The sequence below is a fragment of the Papio anubis genome, chromosome 12, assembly GCF_008728515.1.
Source record: "Papio anubis isolate 15944 chromosome 12, Panubis1.0, whole genome shotgun sequence".
In the NCBI taxonomy this organism is placed as follows: Eukaryota; Metazoa; Chordata; class Mammalia; order Primates; family Cercopithecidae; genus Papio; species Papio anubis.
In genome coordinates, this window is record NC_044987.1 from 102,561,804 (window position 1) to 102,578,910 (window position 17,107).

General features: G+C 38.9%; 1 protein-coding gene across 8 annotated transcripts in view; it reads right to left on the bottom strand.

Annotated features, from left to right (window-relative positions):
- C12H11orf49 (chromosome 12 C11orf49 homolog) overlaps positions 1–17,107 on the bottom strand; it is a 230,164-nt gene that overhangs the window by 189,262 nt on the left and 23,795 nt on the right. Inside the window, exon 1 of one of the 8 annotated variants that reach the window (XM_021925827.2) lies at positions 12,285–12,470. The exons of 4 other annotated variants lie outside the window; for them this stretch is intronic. In XM_021925827.2, coding sequence (XP_021781519.1) covers positions 12,285–12,399 — 115 coding nt within the window. In that variant the 5' untranslated portion in view covers positions 12,400–12,470. Of the gene's footprint in view, positions 1–2,608; positions 3,193–12,284; positions 12,471–17,107 lie in introns of those variants that run through there. 3 more of the 8 variants (XM_021925825.2, XM_021925826.2, XM_009186161.4) reach the window with 3 other exon arrangements.

The following is a 17,107-nucleotide window of genomic DNA, read 5'->3' on the forward strand; positions in this document are numbered from 1 at the left end:
TAATGCTCAATAATCCCTTAGAGTTTCTATTTTTGTTATGAAAGTAAAGGATGCTATTGTAGACATTTACAGATACAAAAAGGCCTAGGCCAAAGTGCACAAAAACCATATGGGGCAAAGGGTTGGAACAGAATAGGCTAGACAGAGAGGCCCCAGTTTAGTTTACACAGAAAACTCATACTTAACACTTAACATATCATCTAAATTAATGGTATAAAAACACCACCAAAGTACCCGATAAAAACATACTTTGGATCTGTTTTACTAGACCAACAAAATTTTTGACTCATCACTTTTAGGAATGTTGCAATGTTCAAACCTATCTTTCCTGCCAGGCCCAACTCAAATGCCACCTTCTTCGTGAACCTTTCCCTGATTCTGTCCTAGCCAGAAGTGATCGTTCCTTTTCCTGAACTCTCTAAACAACTATTTCAAATATTTCCAGTGGCACTTTCTACCTTGATATATAGTTATTTCTGTTATACATATGTTATCTTCTTTGTTGGATATCCTGATCCTTCAAGATAGGCACCATACTCATTTATATTTTATTTCCTTTAACACTCAGGACCATTCAGTGTCTTCCACATGGTAGACATTCAAATATTTACTGAATGAACATACAAGCTGTATCCACTATTTATAAACTGTGATGCTGTTCTTTATTCAACTCAACCACTTTAGGACTGTGCCTCCCAGGTGGGAAACACTAAATACCAAAACACATTCTATTACAACGTTACGGTTCTTACTGGAAGCCACTTTTGTTCTTTTCTCAACCACTCTTTCTGTTGTCTTTTTACTGTTCCTTCTCTCTAGTCCAATGAGAAGGCACTTGTTCCTTCTATTGTTACTAAGAGCCTCATTATGTTCAAGGTAAAGTGAAAAAATGCATTCGATGCAATTACCAGTTCCTCACAAATTTGGGGGATACTTGTCATTTCAACATCCAGGACTTGAATAAAAGAAAGTCCAAATTCTTTTCACTCCTAAGAACTATTTTCTTTTTTTCTTTTTAGACAAAATGGAAGCACACAGCACAGGAAGCAGTCCTCAGTAAGCCACCGTTCATAAACAGCTTTGCTGAAAGCCTAACAAAGATTCTGTTGTGCTCTTGCATGGCAGGGCCAGTAAGCAGCAGGAGCAGATGAACTCTTTAAGAAACAAAGGTTCTGTCTTCATGCAAATGTTTGCATTAATAAAAAATAAAGAAAAAGATATAGAAAATGCAGGCTAGCTGGACATAATAGGTCTCTAAACGGGAGGTTTTTCACATTTTTCAGGCGGAGTCAGCAGGTCTTTTAAAAACTCTGTCATTCTAAACATTTCACAGACATCACAAGAGAGACATGCAAATAACAGAAGCAAATCAAAGGATATCCCGCTGCTGTGCTGGCGCCTCCCTCATCCATGCCTGGTTTGTCATTTTCTGTTAACCCTAGCGCTGGCTGCTGTTTTGTTGAGGAATGGAGTCCTTAGCCCATGTGGCAGTACATGTCTAGCCAGCTGGCCCCAGCACTGATAACATTACAATGCAAGCCATGTACTACCACTCAGGGACACGTGCTGCCAGGCAACAAGTGCAATGTGTGATTTTTACACACTCCGCTTGCAAATCTGCATGGGAAAGAGCCTCTAAACTAACCACTTAATAAGATATGGTCTTCTTGAGTGTGAGCATCAGTGAGTAGTTCAGAAGATGAACTTGCTGAGGACCAGTCCTTCAAAGTGAAATACAGTTGACCCTTGAACAATATGGATTTGAATAGCTTGGGTCCACTTAAAAGCAAGGATTTTTTTCCAACCAAATCTCAAAGTATTCAACCAAATCTTTAGTATTCTCAGGAAGGAAAACCCATGTATAGGGAGGCCCAACTTCTCATAGATGCGGGTTCCACAGGGCCAACTGCAGGACTTGAGTATGCACAGATTTTGGTACAACCTGGAACTAACCCCCTGCATATACTGATGGATGACTGTTTACAATAAGGGCCCTAAAGTAAATACGGAAACTTTAAAAACTCGTGTGGGGAGAGGGTTACCAAATACCTATTCTGTGCCAAGCACTGTACTATGTACTCAACTTACATTGTCTCTAATTTTCACAACCACCATTTAAGGTACTTTTATTCTTATTTTATAGCAGAGGAAATTGAGGCTTAGGGAGGTTATGTAACATGCCAAGGTGCAGCTAATAATAGCAAGCCAAAACCCAAAACTGTACAGCAAATTCCCCATGATTCTATACATTTCTCTCATTGTGTGTGTGTGTCTGTGTGTGTGTGTGTGTGACTGAAACCTAGCTTACTCTGAAAATATCACAATGACTATATTCACCCACTGCAGGAACACTGAAGTGTCACTTTTGTGTCACTTTTTCTCCATTTTTAATCATTTAAAGTCTTTATTATTCATTTTTAAGAGCAAGTGGCTTTGTTAGCTTATGATAAGAATCTGATTAAAGCTACAAGTGCTTTCTCACAGAAAAATGAATATAATAGGTTGCATATAATTTTAGAGCATTCAAGAACACCCTAACGCTCATCTATAGCTATAGCTCCCCTGAGCGTTCACTGCCTACATGTTAGAAAACGATGCCAGAACTCACATCTCTCTTCCTAGAAGCACATAGTCCATTTTCTTTTTCTCTTTTTCTCCACCATTCTCCTAAAACTCTGTAACAAACACAATGATGAACCATTAAGCCCCCTGACCTGAAAATTCCTTGTCTTCACCAATTTCTATTAAACACACTATTCCTCTTGACCCAGACTTAAAATCACTTAAGTCCTTCCACATCCTCCCACAGATTCTGTCCCACTGGCATCTCTGGATTGTACTTAACTTGGAAGTAGTAGTTAGAAACTTCATTACTATTCTTACCACTGCTCCTGAATTATAAAAACTTAAGAAGTAGAAGGACTTTCAGATCATATTGTTTATCTCCATCATTTTACAGATAAAGAACTTGAAATATTTTCTTCATTTTTTCTCCTCTTGATTCAATGATTCAAAGTTCTTGGGCTTGCTCAAAGTAGCTCTAAAGTTTTCCGTATTTCTGTCTATAACCACAAAGCTAACACTTTTATTTGTACAAAGCAAGCAAAATCACGGCAACAACTGAACATTTTCATTACCTAAGAGATGAGAAAAGCTAAAGTAAAAGGAGCTAGAGATACATATACATAAGAGGGTTAAAATTAAACCAATGTATCTCCTGTATTTCTAGCATTTTTCCTTTCTCATTTTTCTTTCCTTTTTTGCTTAACATATTTTTCAAAATTTAATGAAGTATTTTGTTTTCACATTATAAATATTTCTTTATACAAATATTGCTGAGTTTTAAAAAGTCTCCAGAATTTTTAGTTTTCCCTGCACAAATCACTTTGGTATTGCACTACAGAAATATATTTTCTTTTTTAACTTTAAAAAATTTTTTGAGAGAGGGTCATGCTCTGTTGCCCAGGCTGGAGTGCAGTGGTGTGATCATGGCTCACTGCAGCCTTGACCTCCCAGGCTCAAGCGATCCTCCTACCTCAGCCTCCTGAGTAGCTGGGATTACAAGCGTACACCACCATGCCTGGCTAGTTTTTAAATTTTTTTGTAGAGACAGGGTCTCACTATGTCATCCAGGCTGGTGTCAAACTCCTGGGCTCAAGCAATCCTCCTGCCTCAGCCTCCCAAAGTGCTGGGATTATAGGCATGAGCCGCTGCACCCTGTCTTTTTTTTTCTTCAATTTTTATTTTATAAGGAAATATAGTTTCTTTGGTTTCTTCCCTAATTTCTCCAATCTCCAGGTAAAAATTGGAGTATTTTGTGTGTAGGGGGGGGGGTTGTTTTTTGTTTTTTTTTTTTTTGAGACAGAGTTTCACTCTGTCACCCAGACTGGAATGCAGCAGCATTATCTCAGCTCACTGCAACCTCTACCTCCCAGGTTCAAGCAAGCCTCCCACCTCAGCCTCCCAAGTAGCTGGGACTACAGGTGCACACCACCACACCCAGCTAATTTTTGTTTTGTTTTGTTTTGTTTTTTGGTATAGACTGGGTTTCACCATGTTGGCCAGGCTGGTCTCAAACTCCTGATCTCAAGTGATCCACCCACCTCGGCCTCCCAAAATGCTGGGATTACAGGCGTGAGTCACCGTGCCTGGCCTGTTTCTTTTTTTGTTTTTTTAGAGATGGAGTCTCACTCTGTTGCCCAGGCTGGAGTGCAATGGCAAGGTCTCTGCTCACTGCAATCTCTGTCTCCCGGGTTCAAGTGATTCTCCTGCCTCAGCCTCCCAAGTAGCTGGGATTACAGGCGCCCACCACCACGCCCAGCTAATTTTTGTATTTTTAGTAGAGATGGGATTGCACCATCTTGGACAGGCTGGTCTCAAACTCTTGGCTTCAAGCAACCTGCTCACCTCGGCCTCCCAAAGTGCTGGGATTACAGGCGTGAGCCACTGTACCAGGCCTGTTTCATTTTTGAGACAAGGTCTTCCTCTGGCCCACAGTGGAGTGTAGTGGTGCAATCATAGCTCACTGCAACCTCTGCAGTTGGGCTCGAGGAATCCTCCTGCCTCAGCCTCCTGGAGTAGCTGGGACTACAGGTGTGCACCAGCAAACCCAGCTAGTTTTTTGTTTTTGTTTGTTGGTAGAGACAGGGTCTTGCTATGTTGCCCAAACTTCTAGCCTCAAGCGATCTTCCCACCTCAGTTTCCCAAAGCACTGAGATTACAGGTGTGAGCCACCATGCCTGGCCAAAATTGCAAGTATGTTTCTAATGAAGAAGAGGCCACTGAAGTTAGCAACTTGAAGTCTCTGCCACAGCATTATGTAAAAATATGAATGTTTTCGGTTATAAACTACCCTCTTCAACACACACAGACACACACACACACATACACCCTCCAGTATATATACATACCTGGGTTCATGGTCACTGGCATAAATATTAATTTCTCAGCTTCTCTTGTAGCTAGTGTTTAGTCAAGTGATTCAGTTATAAAATGTAAGCAAAATACTGTGTGGATTTTCTAGAAAGTACTTAAATGGGACTGATTCAGTTGAGAGGTATCCTTTATTTATCCCAAGGGATAAAAAGGAGTTCCTAGAGTCCTCATGGGTCATGGGGTAAAGAATGAAATCTATGGTGAGGATGCTGGCACAGAAAAATAGATGCTTGTGTCCTGATGAAACCTTGGAGTATACCCTACCAGCTGTGGACTACCTATTTTCTGACTTCTTTTCCATGAAAGAGAAATAATCTTCTATCTGTTTAAACCACAGTATTTTAGGTTTCTCTGTTGTATGCAGACAAACCTAACATAAAGCATCTATATATTTTCCAGAAAGTATAAATGATGGGATCAGACTAATATATCTAGCAAGCAACCAATCAGAGGGCTCCTTGGCCGATTCATAGACCTAGGTTAGTACATGCTAGGATAGGATAGAAAATTTCTTGACACTATTTTAGAATCTTAAGAGACGTACTGACATCTTCAATGCTTACTGTGTTTTAAACAGGGTAATGACTTTCATAACTTCAACAAAAACATTTGTATTGCTCTTGAAAGTTTACCAAATACTTTCACATATATTATCTCATTGAACCTTACAACAAACCTAGGAGTCAGATAAGGCTGGGATTATTATTTCCATTTTACCAATGAAGAAACTACCCAAGGTCACACAGTTGTTAAGTGGTAGGGCAGAAACTTGAACCTTAGTCTCTTGAGTACAAATATTTTCCACTGAATCACAGAATTAGGATAGAGAAATTCAGAAACTTTAAAGTGATTATGATTAGTACTAATTAATATAAATATAATTATCATGATTGCAAACTAGACCACAAATCAATGTCTTGGTATTTCCCAAACCTACATGAAGATTTTTAACAATAATTTTTCCATTTACTAACTGAGGAAACATTCTGTTCAGGTTTAGAACTGATGACAGCTCCGTTTCCTTCTCAGATCCTGCATTTTGAACTAGAGAGGAAAAGGAACAAATGAGAGGCAGCACATAAAATATGAGGTAGCAAAGGGGAAGCATAACTTCTAAGGGCCATTTCTCTTTGGACAGCTTAGGTCAGATTCTATCCTGTATAAGAAACTTCTGCAATTGCTTCCAGAAATCTCTTCAGAAAGTGTACACTGCACCGCTCAAATAACCCAGCTCAAAAAGGAAAGGACTGACCTTCAGACTTGCTCTTAAACAGAGAATTGATCCCAGCCCTGCACTGCCATCCCGCAGACAGGTACCGATGCTCAACGGCCCTAGCAAAGGGGTCTCATTATATAAGACCTGGTCTCTAATCCCTGTCCTATTTCTTTGGGGTATTATGCAAGGTATTTAACCTCCAACTTAATTTCCTCACTAGATCATGGAGTAGGATATTCTACTCTCCAGGACAATCTGGAAACCTAATTAAGTGTAAGTAAATATTTTGCTTCTATAATGTTTACTATAAATAGATAAGGAGAAAAAATTACTATACTCTCTTCTACTTCTCTAAATTCATACTTTGTCTTTCCAAAACAAAATGACCCAGTAGAAAGTCTTGTTAGAGGGACCAAGTTGAAGAAAAATATTAAGCTGAGCAGGAGAATTTGAATGGTGCTACAGGAAAAAGATAAAAGAAACTTTACTTTCAATTTCATTTTATTGAGATTATAAAAGGATGAAGCTGATGGCAATCTTATTAGGTCACCTAGCTTTTTTCTTTTTGAGACAGGGTCGCTTGGTTGCTCAGGCTGAAGTGCAGTGGCACAATCACAGCTCACTGCAGCCTCAACCTCCCAGGTTCACACTATCCTCCTATCTCAGCCTCCCAAGGAGCTAGGACCACAGGTGCCACACCACTACACCTGGCTAATTTTTTTTTTAAGTTTTTGCAGAGACAGGGTCTCACTGTGTTGCCCAGGGTGGTCTCAAACTCCTAGGCTCAAGCAATCCTCCTGCCTTGGCCTCCCAAAGTGTTGAGATTACTGGCGTGAGCCACCACACCCAGCAATACTTAAAAAAAAAAAATTAGAAGATCAATGTATTACTGCATTTTAAAACAATGCTTAAATACAGAATTCTTTTTGGATTATTTTCAGTTTTCTCTTTAAAATAATGTGGCTATAAATATATTTGCACAAGCAAATTTCTTTTCTCTTTTGAGTTACTTCCTTAGGATATATTCCCAGAAGTAGGAATCAAAAGATATGCTCTAGGATCAAAAGATATGCTCATTTTTATGGCTCCTGTTATGTATTGTCAGATTACTCTCCAGAAAGATTACACCAGATTATATTACATCCAAGAAACGGAAGAGACCAATTTCCTTGCAGATGTCCCAGTATAAAGCTCTGTGTTTTAACTAACTCAAAAGTATCTTATTTCCAATGGTTTATTTATTGGTAAATGTGAATATTTAGTTAACTTACCTTTCTCCTTTATATATATTCTAAAATTTTTAATTGTAAAAGCACACATCAATGAAACAGAACAATACAGAAGGGTGTGAAGTAAAAACAGGATGAGCACCCTGTTACTCCAATTCCCCACAGTATTCACTGCTAACAGTTTGTTCTATACCTTCTATAACTTACACTACATGTGACCATATACTTGTTGACAAATGTTGCATTAACTTGTTTTGTAGAAAAGTGTAATGACACTATACATATGTACTTTATTCTACAATTCATTTTTTCACTTAATACTTCATGTACATCTTTCCATATTAACAAATCTAACTCATTCTTTAGAATGGCTACATAGTAGTATCTATTATAGAAATACCATAATTTATTAATTGTTCCCTTATTGATGGGCATGTGGATTCATTCTAACTCTTCACCTTTATGAAGAATATTGCACATGGGCCGGGCGCGGTGGCTCAAGCCTGTAATCCCAGCACTTTGGGAGGCTGAGGCAGTAGGATCACAAGGTCCAGGAGATGAGACCATCCTAGCTAACGGTGAAACCCGTCTCTACTAAAAATACAAAAAAAACTAGCCCGAGGCGAGGTGGGCCGGGCGCCCACGGGTCCCAGCTACTCCGGAGGCTGAGGCAGGAAGAATAAAGTAAACCCGGGGCCGGAGCTTGCAGTGAGCTGAGATCCAGCCACACTCCAACCCTGAAGTGACAGAGCCAGACTCAGTCTCAAAAAAAAAAAAGAATATTACATGAACAAACTCTTTTTTTTTTTTTTTTTTTTTGGTGAGTCTCGGCTCTGTCGCCCAGGCTGGGTGCAGTGGCGGATCTCAGCTCACTGCAAGCTCCACCTCCGGGTTCCATGATGCCGACCAACTGGGACTACTGGCGCCCACCAGCTCGCTGTGACCCTGAGCGGGGTTTCACCGTGTTGGCGTGTCTCGACGATCCCGTCTAAAAGTACTAGTAGTAACCTAAACTCTTAAATCATTTCCTTTGCCTTTGTCTTGACAGGACTGTAACATAAATTTGTATCATTTATTTTCTCTATGTATCATATTAAGTTTTATTCATCATATTCATCATAATTGTCCTTATTCTGTCATTTTCCTTTTATCTGTTGTTTGTTGTACACAAATTTAAAAAACCAACATCTATCTATGCATCAATCTGCCCTCACAGATCCATATCAATTTATATGTAAAATTATCTCAGCCATAATTATAGTTTAATTATAAAAAATACATTAATATTTTATTAATATTTTAATTCAAACTACAATTCAATGTACCATACGGTATCAGGCATGAACCTAAATTTATTTTTTCCCTATCGAAATCTAGTTATCTCAATTAATGAATTTTTAACATTACTTTGTTACACTTAGTTTGTCACAGATTAGATAGATTTGTTCTTTGGCATCTATTTCTGGGATCTCAATTCTATATCATTTGCTTAGTTTTAAGTTAGAAATTTACTACCAAACATTTTTTACAACTTTCTATTCAAATATAATAATATACAGAAAAAAATAAATTTATACTTATAATCAGCACCCTAGAAAACATCCTACAGCCACTGTCTAGTCCCTAATCCCCCAATGGTAAATCGTGCCTGTCTTATATATGTATGTGTGTGTGTATGTGTGTTTACACATCTATATAGACCCTTATAGTATGCAGTCTTTTGCCTCTGGTTTCTTTCACTCAACATTATGTTTGTGCACTGGCCAACATGGCAAAACCATGTCTCTACTAAAAATACAAAAAAATTAGTTGGGCGTGGTGAAGTGCACCTGTAATCCCCGCTAATAGGGAGGCTGAGGCATGAGAATCACTTGAACGCAGGAGGCAGAGGTTGCAGTCAGCTGACATCATGCCACTGCACTCCAGCCTGGGTGACAGAGTGAGACCCTGTCTCAAAAAAAAACATTATGTTTGTGGGGTTCATCCATATAGCTGTGGGTAACTGTTCATTAATTCTCATTGCAGCAAAATATCCCATTGTTCAGTCTCATTACAGAATAATATTCCATTGTTGAATATACCACAATTTATTTATCAGTTCCACTGTTGATGACATTTGTTTTCTTTAGTTCCAGTTTCCCATAATCTGGACCTATTATGAATAGTGCCACTATGAGCATTCTAGTATGAGTTTTTTGGTAAACATATGTCCACATTTCCCTTGTTTCTGTGCCTAGAAGTGAATAACTGGGTCATAGGGTATGCATAGGTTCAGCTTGATATACTGCCTAACAATTTTCCAAAATATATCATTTCATATTCTCATCAGCAAAGAATTATAAAAGCTTTTACCATTTATAATGTTCCTATATCCATCTTCTGTTACATAAAACTGCATCTTTTTATTTTGCATACTTTAATCAGAACAATATAAACAAAAGAACTCAATACACAACGTCCAACCCTGTTGTCAAATGCAAGAGGGGCAGGAGCTTCAGGCCTTTGTATTCTGCCTTACACATAAGGACAGAAGAGAAAGAAAAAAAAACCCACTATATTAGCAAAGTGAGCCAGGTAGAACAAGGCCACTCAGTGTTGCCATGGGAGCCATGGAGACCTATATTCATCTTTCAGAAAAAAATGTTCAGGTCTTTCTGTAAGACAAGACTATCCAATACTATAAAAACTAATAGTGGTTCTAGAGGATGCTAGAGGCCTAAGAACAGTGTTTCTTTTTCTTATTTTTCAAGAAATATAACCTTAATGCTTGTCTTAGTTTTAAATGAAAACATTAACATAAGTTAGAAACACTCTTTTTTTATTATTATTTTTGAGATGGAATCTCACTCTGTTGCCCAGGGTGGAATGCAGTAGCACCATCTTGGCTCACTGCAACCTCTGCCTCCCGGGTTCAAGCTGTTCTCCTGCCTTAGCCTCCTGAGTATCTGGGATTACAGGCGTGCACCACCACGCCTGGCTAATTTTTGTATTTTTAGTAGAGACGGGGTTTCACCATGTTGGTCAGGCTGGTCTCGAACTCCTGACCTCATGATCTGCCCGCCTCGGCCTCCCAAAGTGCTGGGATTACAGCTGTGAGCCATCATGCCCAGCAGAAACACTCTATTTTTAATTGTTTGGGGGGTGATCAAGATTAGATACTAAAAAAAATTAGATAATTTTATCAAAAGGCTTTTAATATCTACTAATAGGCTCCTATGGGTATTTCTAGTTATCATTTTATTATAAATAATATTATAGATAAGACTGGTCTATTTCTGGGAAAAACATATATATATAAATATACATATATAGTTATGCCATTTGCTAGAATTTTATTGAAGGATGTTTACATTTTTATTTGTATCTTAAAATAGTGTGAAATAAAATTTATAGAAGGCCATTGATTTTAAGTGAGTTCCTGTGCTAGGCTCCAGTAGACTAAACCAAAATGGAGTCACTCAGGCTAAAGTTACCAAACTAAAACTAAGTCAGTTATCTGACTTTCTGAGAAGTCAAGAGAGATAACAGCCAAATCTCCAAATGGGCCAGTTTTAGCCGGCATGAAAAGAAGTCTCCTCTGTTCTAACCCTGTAAGGAAAGTAACTTCAAAACAACCAATCTGCTTCAGTTTTTTGTTTCTGCTTTCTTCCGCACTTCCCTACCTATAAAGCCAATCTCCTCCACTCAACTCACTGGAGCCCCTTTTCTGAATTTTTAGAGGAGATACTGCCCTGTTCATGAATCATTAATAAAAGTTAATTTGATATTTGAACTAAATTTGTTGAAATTTTGTCTCAATAATAATATAGTTAATATATAATAATATAGTTATAAATAATAATATAGTTAATAATATAGTTTCCTGGCCGGGCGCGGTGGCTCAAGCCTGTAATCCCAGCACTTTGGGAGGCCGAGGCGGGTGGATCACAAGGTCAGGAGATCGAGACTATCCTGGCTAACATGGTGAAACCCTGTCTCTACTAAAAATACAAAAAACTAGCCGGGCGCGGTAGTGGGCGCCTGTAGTCCCAGCTACTTGGGAGGCTGAGGCAGGAGAATGGCGTAAACCCGGGAGGCGGAGCTTGCAGTGAGCTGAGATCCGGCCACTGTACTCCAGCCTGGGAGACAGAGCCAGACTCCATCTCAAAAAAAAAAATAATAATAATAATAATAATAATAATATAGTTTCCTATTTTAAGATTATTTTTTGCCAGGGTTAAGGATAAATCCAATATTTACCTCATTAAATATACTCAAAAAATACTAAGATTAGCTAATATTTATGGAGTTCTTCCTATGTGCCAGGCACAGTTCTAAGAGTTTTATTCATTTAATCCTCCTAACAGTCTACTATTATTCTTCATTTTACAAATCCCGAAACCAAGCACAGAGAAGACAAGTAACCTGCCCAAGGTTACATAGCTATGAAGAAACATGAAATAGCAAAAACAATTTTGAAAAAGAAAAACTAAGTTGGAGGACTTACTCTACCTGATTTTAAGATTTATGATAAAGCTACAGTCATTTATCTTTATGCTAATAAAGATAAATATATACAATGATGGAATATAAGAATCTAGAAATATGCACATACATGGACAATTCATTTTCAACAAAGGTGGCAAGGCAATTCATTGGAGAAAATATAATCTTTTAATAAATGGTGCTGGAATACTTTGACAATCATATACAATTCATATATAAAAAAATGAACCTTTCCTCACACCATTAAAAAAATTAACTCATTAACTCCAGAATGGGCCATAGACCTAAATGTAAGAGCTAAAACTATAAAACTTCCAGAAGAAAATATAGGAGATAATCTTAATGACCTTGGGTTAGGTAAAAATTTCCTAAATATGACATAAAATGTATGAGCTATTAAAGAAAAAATTTGATGTTACACTTTATCGAAGTGGTAAATGCTTGTTCTTCAAAAGACACTGTAGAATCTGTCTCTCCCAGCCATATGTGGTCACCCCAAGAAGGCAAAAATCTGGAAGGGAAGGGAACCCTCATCAGGAGCCAAATTGGGCAGCACCTTGATCTTGGACTTCTTAGCCTCCAGAACTGTGAGAAAATAGTTGTTTAAGCCACCCCAGTTTGCATATTTTGTTATGACAGCCCAAGCTGACTAATACAGCCAGTTTCACTTACAAATATTCTTGAAGATACAGTAAATATTAATTTCATTAAATCTTACCCCTTGCCCATAAGTACACGCCTTTTTAATATTCTATGTACAAACTAGAAAGTATGCATAAAAAATTTCTGCCAAAGCATGAAAGCTGTCTTAAAGAAAAGCTCTGGAAGATTATTTGACATGCAAGCTCAACTAGCTGCTTTTTTCATAAAACACCATTTTTACTTGAAAGAACTAATGTACAAATCGTGGTTGTTCAGACTTGGGTATTTGGCAGAAATTTTCTCAAAAATGAACAAAATGAGCCTGTTATTTCAAGGAAAACAAGTGATAGTATTTGTTATCAGTGATAAAAAGTCAAGCTTTCACACGAAAAAATTTTGGAAAACTCCACATCGTGCAGTATGGGAAAAAAAGGAGGAAAACATACTTCGTCCATGAGCCTGAACGCTTCCCGATTCTTTGTTTAGTTTTGAGACGGAGTCTCACTGTGTTGCCCAGGCTGGAGTGCAGCGGAGCGATCTCAACTCACTGCAAGCTCGGCCCCCCAGGTTCACGCCATTCTCCTGCCTCAGCCTCCCGAATAGCTGGGACCACAGGCGCCTGCCACCGCGCCTGGCTAATTTTTTTGTATTTTTAGTAGAGACAGGGTTTCACAGTGTTTGCCAGGTTGGTCTCGATACCCTGACCTCGTGATCCACCCACCTCGGCCTCTCAAAGTGCTGGGATTACAGGCGTGAGCCACCGCGCCCGGCCAAGCCTCCCAATTCTTAAAAGACTTTTCTGGGCCAGACGCAGTGGCTCACGCCTGTTGTAATCCCAACACTTTGGGAGGCCGAGGCAGGCGGATCACAAGGTCAAGAGATTGAGACCATCCTGCCCAACATGGTGAAACCCCGTCTCTACTAAAAATACAAAAATTAGCTGGGCGTGGTGGCGAGCATCTGTAGTCCCAGCTCCTCGGGAGGCGGAGGCAGGGGAATCACTCGAACCCGGGAGGCAGAGGTTGCAGTGAGCTGAGATCAGGCCACTGAACTCCAGCCTGGTGACAGAGCAAGACTCCCTCTCAAACAAACAAACAAAAACACTTTTCTGATAAGATCTGTGGTGATATTAATGAACGTGATCTTTTGATACTGTATAATGAAATACACATTTGGAAGATCTACTATACTTAAGTGAAGCACCATTTTCTGCATGAATCATATGTGGGTAAAAGGTCCTTTCATAGTGCACAAAGACCTGTGAACTTTAATATAAGAGAGTCTGAAAAGTTCACTGATGTAGTTTTAGATTTCACAATGCAACTAACCTGTAAGAAACTACTATTTCTCTAGTTTTGGTGAAATAATTACCTGAAAAGGCAACTTAAAATATTCCTGTTTTTCGAACTACATATCTGTGTAAGGATAGACTTCCTTCATATTCTTCAACTAAAGCAACATTTTGTAACAGTCTGAATGCAAAAGCAAATATGAGAATTCAGCTGTCTTCTATTATTAAGCCAGAGATTAAAAGATATGCAAGTGTAAAATAATGCTACTATTCTCACTAATTATTTTGGTTTTTGGAAAATATTTTTAATAAAAATGCTATTTAGGCCATGCACAGTGGCTCACGCCTGTAATCCTAACATTTTGGGAGGCTGAAACGGGCAAACCACTTGAGGTCCGGGGTTCGAGACCAGCCTGACCAACATGGCAAAAACCCATCTCTATTAAAAATACAAAAATTAGCCAGGCATAGTGGCGCATGCCTGTAATCCCAGCTACTCGGGAGGCTGAGATAGAAGAATCACTTGAACCCGGGAGGAGCAGGTAGAGTTAGCCGAGGTTGTACTACTGCACTCCAGCCTGAGCAACAGAGCCTGACTCTGTCTCCAAAAAAAAAAAAAAAAAGCTGTTTGTGTTAATATGCTGTAGGCTTATTATTGTTATTCTAAATGAATTAATGTTTACATTTTCTGTTTTAAATTCAAATATAGTAACATTATGAAAGTGGTCCACTTGTCTCATAGAACTGATGTTTATGGCTTCTTTGAATAAACATAGAAATTGACCCTCCCAGTCTTAAAATTTGAGCACTCACCTGTCATGATTGTCTGTCCAACCACCTGCGTCCTACTGACCAGTTCCTTTTCCTTAGCCCTCCCTAATTCCCGTTTTCCCACACATGGTTACATTTCTTCCCCGCTACAAAAACCCCCAATTTTAGTCGGTCAGGGAAATGAATTTGGGACTGATCTCCCATCTCCTCAGCTTCAGCACCCGATTAAAGCCTTGTTCCCTGGCAATACTGGTAGTCTCAGTGATCAGCTTTCTGTGTGGCAAGCAATAGGACCTATATCAAACCCCTGGAGTTTCAGTAACAATTTGACAGATATATCCTACCTAAAGCTCAATGAAATCCTTAATTATTTTTAAAAGTGTAAAGACATCCTGAAACCATAAAGTTTGAGAATTATAGTTCTAGGTAAACAAAACAGTCTGTATTGAGGCCCAGAGATAAGAAAAGGCACTGCAGGCTAGGAGCGGTTGCTCACGCCTGTAATCCCAGCACTTTGGGAGGCCGAGGCGGGCAGATCACGAGGTCAGCAGATCAAGATCATCCTGGCTAACCTGGTGAAACCCCGTCTCTACTAAAAATACAAAAAATTAGTCAGGCGTGGTGGCAGGCGCCTGTAGTCCCAGTCACTCGGGAGGCTGAGGCAGGAGAATGGCGTGAACCCGGGAGGCGGAGCTTGCAGTGAGCCGAGATCGCGCCACTGCACTCCAGCCTGGGCAACAGAGCGAGACTCCATCTCAAAAAAAAAAAAAAAAAAAAAAAAGAGAGAGAGAGAGAAGGCACTGTGAATTCTGGAACTGTACATTGTTCGGCATAGCTGGAGAAGACAGTTTGATGGAAGAATTGCGCGAGGTGGAGGGAAAAAAGCTGTCATATCACAAGGTTTGTATGCCATGCTAACATGGGGAGTTAGTGAAAGATTTTAACCAGATCCAATTTAGGTTTTAGAAAGATAGCGCTGATAGAAATAAAGAGAAAGAATTGAAGGTAACGAGACCAGATAGAAAATTGCTGAGTCATCCAATAAAAACCTATACTTTTCCTTTATCTTAGAGGGATAATAGGTTATTATTTATTATTTTAATTATACATTTAAAAATAATTAGGTGTTTTGGCATGATCAAGCAGTTCTCTTTTCTAAATTTCCAAATTTCTTAAACTATGGTCTAGCTATGACCAACTTCAAACAAACTACATTCATTCCTAATTTTTTTTTTTTTTGAGACAGAGTCTCACTCTGTTGCCCAGGATGGAGTGCAGTGGTGTGATCTCAACTCACTGCAAACGATTCTCATGCCTCAGCCTCCCAAGTAGCTGGGATTACAGGTGTGTGCACCACACCCAGTTAATTTTTTTTTTGTATTTTTAGTATAGACGGGTTTCACCATGTTGGCCAGGCTGGTCTTGAACTCCTGGCCTCAGATGATCTGCCCATCTAGGCCTCCTCGCACCCGGCCCCTAATATCTTTTTTAAAGTCTCTTTTGTATCTTGCAGTTAAATATATCAGATTAAATGTGTTTTCTTTTTTTCCCTCCAAAACCTCTGCTAAAATATCACTGAAGGGATTTTTAAAAGACTTAAACCCTACTACCTGATCATCTCAAAAGATGTGGAAAAACTACTAGACAAAGTCTAACATCCTTTCATGAAAAAAAAAACTAAAACAAAAACTAAACAAACTAGGAATAAAAGGGAACTTCCTCAACCTGATAAAGAATATCTACAAACCCCCCACAGTTAACACTATACTTGATGGCAAAAGACAAAATGTGCTTTCCTCCTATCAGTAACAACACAAAGATGTCCAGTTTTGCCAATTCGACTCAACATTGTACTGCAGGTTCTAACCAGCACAATTAGGCAAGAAAAAAAAAAAGCATCCAGACTGGAAAGGAAGATCTACTTGCAGATGACATTATCTGGTATAAAAAATCCTAAGAAATCTAAGAAACTATTAGAGCTAATATACTAGTTCAGCAATGTTGCAAGATACAAGATCATTTTTCCTTTTTGGTCAGGGTCTCACTCCCGTTGACCAGGCTGGAGGGCAGTAGTGTGAACATGGCTCACTGCAGCCTCAGCTTCCCAGATTCAGGTGATTCTCCCACCTTAGCCTCCTGAGTAGCTGGGACTACAGGTAAGCACCACCACGCCCAGGTAATTTTTTATATTTTTAGTAGAGATGAAGTGTTGCCATGTTGCCCAGGCTGGCACTATATTTCTATATAGGAGCAATGAACAACTCAAAGGTGAAATAGAGAAAACAGTGCTAATTATAATAATATAAAAATGAAATACTTAAGAACACATTTAACAAAGAAGTGTAAGACTTATACAATGAAAACTATAGAACATTGTTGAAAGAAATTAAAGGCCTAAATAATAGGAAAGACACTTCATGTTCATAGGTTGTTAGACTTAATATTGTTAACATGGCACACTCCACAAACTGATCTACAAATTCAATACAGTCCCTATCAAAATCCCAGCTGGCTTTTTGGAGAGAAATTGACAAGCTG